The 11150-nt window shown below is 38.0% G+C and overlaps 1 protein-coding gene across 1 annotated transcript; it reads right to left on the reverse strand.

Moving 5' to 3' along the window:
• Window positions 1-360: 360 nt before the first annotated feature.
• Window positions 361-1311, reverse strand: LOC123241385 (olfactory receptor 6T1-like). Its single transcript, XM_044669042.1, has one exon. It carries the CDS (start codon window positions 1309-1311, stop codon window positions 361-363), a length of 951 nt encoding a protein of 316 aa, XP_044524977.1.
• Between the last annotated feature and the right edge of the window lie 9839 nt (window positions 1312-11150).

Here is an 11150-nt window from a genome sequence, read left to right on the forward strand (position 1 = left end):
TTTTATGAATGAAGGAACAAGTTCATAAGTGGAAACTTACTTGACTTTATGCCCCACTAGTAATTATTAAAATTTCTTGGATACCTGTAAAAATCTGTACAGTTTGTGCTAGACCACAATTCTATCTTTTCATTTTAAAGGTGACTATATTGAAGGTTTATAAGATGTAAGATTTTCCTTTTTTGTGGCTAAACACATGCCCAAATCAATGATTCCTTTTCAGTGCTTTTGGATAAAGACTCTTTTTTCAATGTTTAAAGATTAAGCCTCTCCCTTGATTCCAGGAGACAATGTTAGTCCATTGCTTGGGACTTTGTCTCCCAAACTACAAAGAGATGCTCACATTCCGTCCCAGATTCCTCATGGCCTTCTGGAGCCTATGTTCCTGTGCCACCTCAAAGCATCTCGTAGAGCCTGCTTCACTTTATCATTACGAAGGCTAAAGATGAATGGATTCAGAAGTGGAGTGATGATGCATGCCAAGGTTGAGGCCCCTTTCTTAAGGAACAGAGACTGAGTCTCAGATGTGCGAATATAGAGAAAGATGGAGCTGCCATACGCAATGATAACTACAGCAAGATGTGATGCACAAGTGGAAAATGCTTTCCTCTTTTCTGCAGCTGTTGGAGCCCGGAAGACAGTAAGAAATATGCAGCCATAGGAGACAGAAGTTAGTGCCAGAGAACCCAGAAGAACAGTTGTGGAAAGTATAAAGGCCACTAACTCCAGAAGTTGGGTATTTCCACAAGAGAGTCGCATAAGTGGCCAACTATCACAGAAGAAGTGGTCAATGACATTGGGGCCACAGAAAGGCAGACTAGCCATCAGAATGGTAGGAGAGAGCACCCAAAGGAAGCCAGAAATCCAGGAGGCTATCACTAACCTAACACAGATGGGACCATTCATGAGGGTCTCATAGTGTAATGGACGACAGATGGCCAGATAACGATCCAGGGACATGACAGCCAAGAGGAAAAAGTCAGTGGTGCCGAAGAGAAAATAAAGGTAGGACTGCATGATGCAGGCAGCAAAGGAAATAGAATAGTCTCTGGTGAGGAGAATGATCAGCATTTTGGGGACCACAACAGAGACCCATGCCAACTCTAGGAGGGACAGATTTCTCAGGAAGAAATACATCTGGGTTTGTAGGCGGTGGTCAGACCAGCTAAGCACAATGATGAGCAAATTCCCCATGATTGTCACTACATATGCCACCAGAAGACCCAAGAATAGTATGAGCTGCAGGCCCCAGCTACCAGGGAATCCAATCAGGACAAATTCTGTTACCTGGGTCCAGTTCTCTGAATACATTTCCCTTTACCTGTTTGGGCAGAAAGACATATGAGATCATTTGATGTTTGGTGATAGATAATTAGTCAATTAAGTATTTGTTGATTGTAAGGCATACATTTAGGGCATTGAGGACATGTAAAACTATGAGACACAATTTCAAAGGATTTGCTATCTTGCTGTCAATATAGTGTTTTTTAAAGAAACCTTTGTGGAAAGCATCCTGATTATTGCACTGGGAAAGTTTCTGTATATTTCTACTCTTATTCTTTGTTGGAGACTAAGAAGATAAGCCTATTGTGCTGCATGTACATCCTTATTTAACATAAAGTTAAACTCTCAGGTAAAACATCTTACCTTTTACTTTATATTCAGATGTTAAAACTCCTTACCAGTCTCACTAAACTTAGAAGACTCACAACCTAATAAATGGAGACATATTCATATAGGATTTAAATTTTACAAAATGCTTTCCTTATCACATTTCTGTGAGATATCTACAGAAGATATTATTTATCCCTATTTCATAGATGAGAAAGCTGAAATAATAAGTAATGACTTTTTTACAATCACATAACTAGGACATGTTACTGCCAGATTTTGACAGATTTAAATCTAGGATTCTCTATAAGTGATTTGGAACAAGGGAAGCAGGGCCCCTGCCAGAGTTAATCTGAGAATGAAGCCTATTCCAGAATGTCCAAGAGAAGATGTTCTCAGAGACCAGATGAATACATGACAAATCTGGGACTCAAAATGTGCTGGTTAAATGAATATTGGGACTGAGGTTGTTAGGATACAAGAAAACTTGATATTAATCCTGATGACTATTATTATATTGCTTTGACTTTTTTCACGGTGTATTTATATTTAAGTACTTTTTGTTATCTTGGCAACATGTAAGTCTCTCTTCTCAAAATTAGTCCATTGAAAGCTCTCTAAGTAGTTTGATCTGTAACCTGACTTGTGCAATTCTGATTCTGATTATATAGAAAAACTTTATATATTTGGCATATAAATAAGATCCATGGGGAGAGTAGGCACTCCAAATCAAAAGGGAAAAAACTGAGGGAACTGAGGGGAATAGGACAGCAAGTGGTTAATCATGGGAATTGCGTAACTACACTGTCTCCATCTTGTGACTCAATTCTGGAACTAATTTAGTTTCCTTTCTATTCACTTAACAGGCCTAGTCCAAATTCTGCCTTTTGAGAAAAAATTTGAAAATTTTAGGAATCAAGAGAAAACTTTATTGCATTGTTTGAACCACGCCCTTCATGGCTGGGATATTGGATCACTTGTACTAGGTGTTTAGACACCCTTAACAAAGGACCTAGGTCAGTGATGGCGAACCTTTTAGGGGCCCTGTGCCATGCTCCTACCCCACCCCACTACATGCAGTGCCTTGCTCTGCCCAGAGACTGAATGCCACCCCAACCCTGCATTTGGGGAGGTGGGGCAAGGCTCTCACCAGGTGTGTACCCAGAGAGGAGCTGCTTCCTGTCACCATGGGGACCTGCCGCTGCGTCCAGCCACACTGGGACTGCCTTTTGGGCTGTGACCCACATGGGGGTGGGAACAGGGGGTGGAGGAGAGTGAAGTTAGCCTTTGGGGGCGGGGTCAACCCTCAGACTGGTGACTGGATGGGAAGAAAGAAAGTAGAGATATTTTAGGGTGTTGGGTTGGGCCAGGTGGTGGGAAAGGAGACACCCCCTTTAGCCCCTCTAAAGCCCCTAGTTGAAGATGGGGGGAAAGGAGGGGATTGAGGTACTGAGTGTTCCACTCAGGAGAAGGAGTAAGCACGGAGGCATGGTGGAGAGGGGGAAGAGAGCAATTTGCCAGGGATGGAGCAAATGTCTACAGAGAGATCTCTGCATGCCCTCTTTGGCACATATGCCATAATTTGCCATCACAAACCTAGGTTATATTGACCAGAAGTATAGTCAGATTCCAAGATTATAGTAATGAGTTTTCTTATAATTGAACATCTCAAGAAACCCATATGTTTTATATGAAAATTGGCTCCATACTTTTCAAACAGTTATTATTTCTAGGTTCTTTTTATTGTTTACATATATTTTGAAGGAATAGGACATCTCTTTTTCTGAATTTAGTACCTGTTCACTCTCCCCCTTTCCAACTTGGAAAGTCCTCAATCTTTTATCTCATTAGGTGAAATACCTAATGTTGTATTGTTTCACTTTAATTAATTAGTCATTTGTTTTTAATATATAGAAGTCCATCTCCCTCTGTATTTAGGGTCCTGACCCAAACTGAGAAAGGGGCCCAGTCCTGATTAGTTGAGACTCTACCAAGCATTTTTTAATAAATTGATATGCTCAGGATATTGAACCTTTGTTTCCTCAGTCATTTCATTTTTCACTCATTATGTTAAAAGAAGTAGGACTCATAGTGAGGGAGTTATTTCCAAGATACTCTGCTTTAGTTAGATCACATCAGGTCCCATTGGCATTTCAAACTCAAAATGTCCAAAACAGAACTTATTATTTTCTCTCCTGAGCTGCCCTTTTACAAAAGTCCCTAATTTGGTTGTAAGCATCATCATCTTTCTAGTCACCCTGTTTTCTAACTTGAGAGTCATGTTTGATTCTTCTTCCATGCAAAAGCCACATTTTTATCCTTGTCCCACTGAAACTGAACTCCTCTTCCCCTGGAACTTTGTAAGTTTTCCTCCTATTCTATCTGGTTCTGGATCCACTGTGCTAAGCCAGTCAGTCAATCAATAATCATTTATTAATCACCCATTCTATGCCAGATATTATGCTAAGAACTTCCTTGTCATGTTTAAGCTATGATGTCTGCACTATGGACTCATCCTCCTCCTTTTTCTCTACCTGAACTTGTCTATTCCTTGGACATGGGTTCTGATTAGTGATTATTCTCTTTACCTACCTGTATCCACGATGACACTTCCTTGACAGTCTCCAATCCATGCCACACCAGACATATAATCTGCCAATATCTCCCACATTTATTTTCATTTCTTCCTCCTCCATATATGTTGCCTTCCTCATTAGAATGTAAGCTTCTTGAAATCATGGAATATTTTCTTTGTTTGCATTTGTATTTTCGATGCTTAGTAGAATGCCTGGTACATAACAAGCATTTAGTAAATGATTTTCATCTAGTCATTCATTCATATTTATTAGAAATAAGTTTGACCATATCAGTCTAAACAAACTTCAGTAGCCCTTTGTTGCTTGCAGGATAAAATACAGAACCTAAAAATGGTATTTAAAAGGTTCAACCATTTAGCTTCCATTTACTTTTCTAATTTATTTAATATTACTCTTCAACCCTTAATGTCCCAGACAAACTGACCTAATTAGATTTTCTTCGATTTTGACATTTTTTTCTCCTACAACTATGTCTTTGTATAGGCTATTTTTCTTACCTAGAACATATCATTTCCTCTCTTCTTCCTCTTAGAATCTGTAGCTTCTGTTAAAATTCATCTAGGTGTCACCTCTTACAGGAAGTTTTAACTGACCCCAGTTGCTAGTATTCTGTTCTTCATATAGCGAGCAATTACAATAGCATAGTACATGGAAAACATAATGTAAAGTAGGAGGGTTAAGGAATGTTCTATTTAATTGTGAGTTCATTTCTATAATCCATATTTTAGGATGGAAATTAATAAGACAGTGTATCCACAAGAATCTGGTGAAGTAACTGGAGATCATGCTACACAATGATCAATTAAAAGAATTGTGGAAGGATCCTGGAATAGAAGTTGTTCGGTTAGTCAAGATACTACCTCCAAACTTATGGTTTGTCACATAGGAGAGGAATTAAACTTCTTTTGTTTGGCCCCAGAAGAGAACTAGGAGCATTAAGTAGAAGTGGCAAGGAGGTAAATTTTAAGCTGAATGTAAGGAAACACTTCCAAACAATAAGAGGTGGAAATTAAACTCTCTGGAGAGAGGGGCTTTCTCCTTAATACAGGTCTTCAACTCAAAATTTTTGGGGATGTTGTGCAAGTGATTACTGTTCAGGCACAGTAACAAATCTTTTACTACCTTCTCCTCAACTTTGAGTATTAACTGTACTAAGAACTACTTAGATTTCATAGTTGGATCTCTAACTCACTTGTTGAGTGACCTTCATTTAGCTCTTTCACTTTTCTGGACCCCATTTCCTTATATTTAGACTGAGGCAACTAGAGAAATGCTAAGGTCTCTTTCACCTAAATGTATCTACATTCCAAACATCTACAGCTCAGCTCTTTGAAGTATTTATCAGTGGGGAAGACTGCAAAGTAGGGAAGAAAGTTCTCACTATGAAATTCTATAATTCTATGATTTTCACATGATGCAAGTTCAATCAGTTGTTGCATTAAGAGATTATTAGGGAATATTAATACATCATGTAAGAATAGGACCAGATTGCTTCTTGGGTTTCTTTCCACTTCACGATTCTATGAATTTGAAAATATTTATTGTGTTTGCATCTGTAATATGATAAGGGGACATCATAGTTGGGGGTTTCTCAGCAAGCAACTGACCACATGTATGTGGCCAAATTCTGTATCTGGTTCTTTACTATATATATTCACAATCCACTGTAGGCCAATTATAAGCAGAGTATAAAGTAATGCCACTGAATCTTGTGTCTACAAGATTCTGAAGTGTCTTCTGGCTTGCCTTGACATAGTAGAAAGATAATTTTGAATGAGACAATGATTCCGTGATATAGAGGAAAAAAAGGCCTACATTCCAAGAATCAGGGATGACTAGTACAAAAGCAGGGACTTGGATAGAAAATGCAATGTTGTATGTGAAGAAAAGAGAAGGTCAACATTGGATGGGCAGTAATGTATAATAGTCATCAGTTTTCACATAGGAAAAAATGGGGTAGTTGAACTAAATGAGGTTTTCTTGGCTTTAGACACTATAAAGAAATATTAAATTATGAGTTATTAAATATATTTTAAATCTTTGAAAATTGGTAACCTATTGAAATATTTTCAGAAAAAAACTGTTGAATCCTTAGTGTGGTCTAGTGAAAAGAACATAGAAATTGAAATTAGAGCACCTAGATTTGTTTGGTAATTCTCTATCAGATGGCATAAAGGAAACAACTTTGGATTATGAATAAAGAATTCTGATTTAGAATCCAATTCTCAGACTTTCTAACTGAAATACGTTGGGAAAGTAATGACATTAAAGGGAAGTAGAGATGATATGTGATTATTAAAGCTACTGGGATATTGAGTCAGTGATAAATAATGCTCTTCCTGAGAGAGAGAATACTATTAAAAGGGAGGATTAGAGATTATAAAAGAAGCAGAACTTGGAAGTTACAATTAATCTGGACATAAGAGAGAGCCTCAGGAGCTCAGACAATGTATAACAAATAACCTGAACCAGCTAGGGGCTGTAAGAAGAAAATGAGAAAGCCAAGGGCAACTTTAATAAGCTTTCAACTTCTTCATCTCCTCACACCTTAAGTGTAGATGCTCTGAGAAGCCAGGGAAGCAAAATTCTCAAATTTCTTGGATCCTTTAACAATTCTGTCATATATCATTATTATTGTTTGTGCTTTCATAACATGCAGAGAGAGATTTGCTTATCCTCTTTGGGATTAGGGGGAAAGGGCTGCCTACAAGACTTAGCAGACATCCAGAGATTCCCTTCTCTACTCCATCATTGTTCTTTTTTTCAAGTCAAGGATGAAACCAATTGAGCCTGTTAGCAAAGTTCTTATCACCACACAGACTTTTGACCTTTTATATCATCACCTAAAATGACTCTAACTTCTTATCAAACTGACTCTGAGCATGATACTTCAGTGGGTGCCTAGTACCCCATAGAATAACAAAATGTTAGAGATGGGAGGGGCATTACAGATCATTTAGCTTAATCCATCTTTTTATAGATAAGGAACTAAAGCTCAGAGTATTTAAATGAATCTTCTGGGTCTCACATTGCTAGTTAGTGACAGACTTAGGACCAGAAAACAAGCATTTTGATCACTGGCCCAGTAGTCTCTTTACCCATGCCAAATGTTTCCACAAAAAAGGAGGGAAGTGGTCCATACATCAGTCACATACTCCACTATAAAGGGAGACAAGATGCCTACACATAAAAACACATAATCTACTCAATATGTGAGCACATATTACTTCTAAATAGAAGGAAGCTGCATTGAAAAGTCATCTTTTCCAATGTGAAATCCATGATCAAGTCTTGATTTGCAGAATTCTTGAAGTCCTAGGCTAGATGGAATATATATATATTTCAACTATAGTAGACTGTTCTCCATAAACTTCCAGACTGAAATTCTTCAAATACAATTCTGAATAGATTGAAAAGTTTCTCTAGCTCCTTATTGTCTCTAGAGTATTATAGTCTATTATAGTCTACCTGATTCCAAAATCCCAACAGGTGCTAGAAGGCTCAGGAAGAAGAGACAGTGACGACCACTTCCTTCCTCTTTCTGTAACTCCCTTCACACTCTATTCTGAGTTTCAGGGCCAATTCTCTTTTCTTAAAAATTACAGCATAGGGGCAGCTGGGTAGCTCAGTGGATAGAGAGCCACCTAGAGACAGGAGGTCCTGGGTTCAAATCTGGCCTCAGACACTTTCCAGCTGTGTGACCCTGGGCAAGTCACTTGACCCCCCATTGCCCACCCTTACCACTCAGAATTCTGCCTTAGAGCCGATAGAAAGTATTGACTCCTAGATGGAAGGTAAGGGTTTAAAAAATTCACAGAATAGACCTCTTAGTTGTCCCCATAGCCCCCACCCCAAACAGACACATGTAATTTTTCACATCACTTGGTTGATAGTGAATTTCTAACCACTATCCTTTCTGTAAGATGGTAGATCACTGGTTCTTACCACCTGCTTTCCATATGTACCCTAAGCATAAACAGGCCTTTCCATCTGCCATGGACCTGAATTCTCCTATATGAGCAATTAGTAACCATGGTGAGTAGAGTTGGAGTCAGGAAGTTCCAAGTTTAAATTCTGCTTCAGATACTTGTACTGTGCCCTGAGTAAATAACTTAAATTTCTTCACCTTTGGTTTTTTTTTCCTTTATTTTTTAGAACCCTTACCTTCTATCTTAGTATCAATTCTAAGAGAGAAGAGCAGCAAGGACTAGGCAATTGGGGTCAAGTGACTTGCCCAGGGTCATATAGTTAAGAAATATCTGAAGCCAGATTTGAACCCAGGCTCTCCCAACTCCATGCATGGCACTCTGTCCATTGTATTACCTAGCTGCTCCCTCAGTTTTCTAATTTCTAAATTCAAAATAATAACAGCACCTACCTTACAGTTTGTAGTGAGGATACAATAAAGCACTGCATATAACTTAAAGCACTATATAAATATTAATTATTATTATGTGATCTTTTCCCTAAAAATGGGCTGTCTGAAAGCTAGGATTATCTCGCTTTTCAATTTGCATCCCTAGCACTCAGCACTTTTTTGGGGACAAATAGTAAATGTTTAATTAATACTTATTCCTTCTTTCTTCTCTCCTATCCTTCCTAGATAAAATACAAATGTTTTTGTTTGATATTCAAAGCCCTTTAAATTTTTGTTCCAACCTACAAATAAAGGCTGATTTCACATGCTCCCTGATCCTTTCAGGTGTTAGTGCCTTCTTTTCCTCTTGATACAAAATTACATTGTATTTGCTTTTATTATTTTGTACTTGTTTATATATATATATGTGTGTATATATATGTATATGTATATATATATGTGTGTGTGTGTGTGTGTGTGTGTGTACATATATATCAGAGAATATGTTAGTTAAGGGAAGAGACTGCTGGAATTTCAACTTTGTATAATCAATTCCTAGAATAGTTGCTAGAACACAGAAGGGAAATAACAGTCTTGAATGAATGTTATGTGGTTGAATCAATCATCAGGAATATAAATAGAAAACTCAACATATCTTCATAGAACTAACATAGATTTTAGTATCTTAGAATCATAGATTCTTAGAGATGGAAATATACTTAAGAATCATTTTATCTAATTTTCTCATTATATAGATAATTAGGTGGAGTCCCAAAGGACAAAGTAAATTGCTAAAATGATATATGCCCTATGTTTCACACTATCTGGCCTCCCTGGTCCTTATACCTCAGTGGTCCACATAATAGAACCATTGAACTTGGTTAAAGTCTGAATCAGGATCAAATATAGGAACTGAGTCTGAAAAGTCAATAGTGCCCACAGTTGGAAAGAATCTCATTTACTTACCCATCCCAACACCCACTCTCCCGTGTTTCTTCCCCTGACCATTCCAAAATTTCAGCTTCAGAGGACCCAACTGACTCTAGAGCCAAGTGAATATTCAAAACATAAAACTTGACCTATACCTAGGATTCCTCTCTCCTTCTGACTTGAAATAACCTCCTCTGTAACAGAAGATGAAGTTCTCCGAACTTTCCATAATTAATTCATTCCCTACTCAATCAATTAAAATTTGTTTTAACTTTTTTTGGAGATATGGTCCCTAAAGAAAACCACCTTGACCCTTGCTCATTAAACAAGAATGTCATAATTAATCTCTTGAGGGAAAATGGTAAGTGCTGGCTGTGACTTCATTGTTGTTATAACTGTTATCTTTTTTATCCATAAAGACAACCTGTCTTATTGGAGTCATAACTTGCAATTTTAGCCATTTGGGAAAGAGTTATGGAATGGATTGTGGAACAGCAGCTTGAAAGGTGTTCTTAACTAAGCTTTAAAAATTAACCCAAATAAACTTGGTGAGAACTTGGCACACTAAAGCCAATGGTAGGGGCAATCCTGGGATACTGGAGTCCATGAGAAGAGACTCTGAGATAGATATTATTGCAGGGAGGCTGGTTATAAAGAAGCTCACCTACTATGGGGTGGGTAGTAAGGAAGCATGTCATCCTTAGCTTTACATTTTAACCATCCTTACTAACTTTTAATGCTGGTTGCTTCTATGCCTCTGGAGTGCAAAAACTGTCAGTATCTTCTGAATTTCAGATCCTTGTGTCATAGCTCCAAAAGCCCATCCCCAATTATAGTTGTGACTCCTAGGGTTCTGCAAGTACATATTGGGGTCATCTCTAGATACTGACAATGAAATAAGGCAGATTCAGGCTTAGGGAAGAAGGTAGATCGTCTAACGGGTGCTCACTAATGTTTTAGGACTTATAGACCCAAAGTTCATATTCAATCCAATTACCAACAAGGTAAAGTTTTTATTTTTGTTACATTACATTATATTATTTCTTTTGTTACAAAGAAAAAAGTTAAAGCCAAGTGATGAAGAAGTCATATCTGAGGAAATTTTTTTCTTCATAGGAACCTGGAACACATTTTACTCCAAATGTATAAGGTATCCATGGAAGTGTAGGCCCAAAATTAGGGTACAGCGTTAGTGAGGCAAATAGGAAGGTAACATGTGTGTTTTGCATGTAATTGTAAAGAAAGTTAATGGCAGCCATATTGGATCAAGAATGATAAGCAGTTACCTGCTTAGAATGCAGAATGAACTGAGATGGCGTGAACTTGGTGTGAGCCTGGCCTGAGCCAGGGGCAGTTGGAATTTGCCTATAAAAGGAGGAGACCTGAACTGATCTTGGTCTCAGTCTGGAGATATTGGGCTAGGGAAGAATTCTCTCATTGCTCACAACCAACTTCATCTACAGACTCATCCAACTGTATCCATTAATCTCAGTTCTCTGACATCATCAATAAGAAGATCCATACAAAGGAAATCCATCAGCAGTAGAGTCAAACCTTTGACCTTGGGCCAGGCCACTCAGGCCTGGCCAGGCTGTCAGCTATACAAAGATCCTTAATTAATGAGCACCTTTTAAAGCTTCAACAACTGATTATCA

The sequence above is a fragment of the Gracilinanus agilis genome, chromosome 3, assembly GCF_016433145.1.
Source record: "Gracilinanus agilis isolate LMUSP501 chromosome 3, AgileGrace, whole genome shotgun sequence".
Taxonomy (NCBI): domain Eukaryota; kingdom Metazoa; phylum Chordata; class Mammalia; order Didelphimorphia; family Didelphidae; genus Gracilinanus; species Gracilinanus agilis.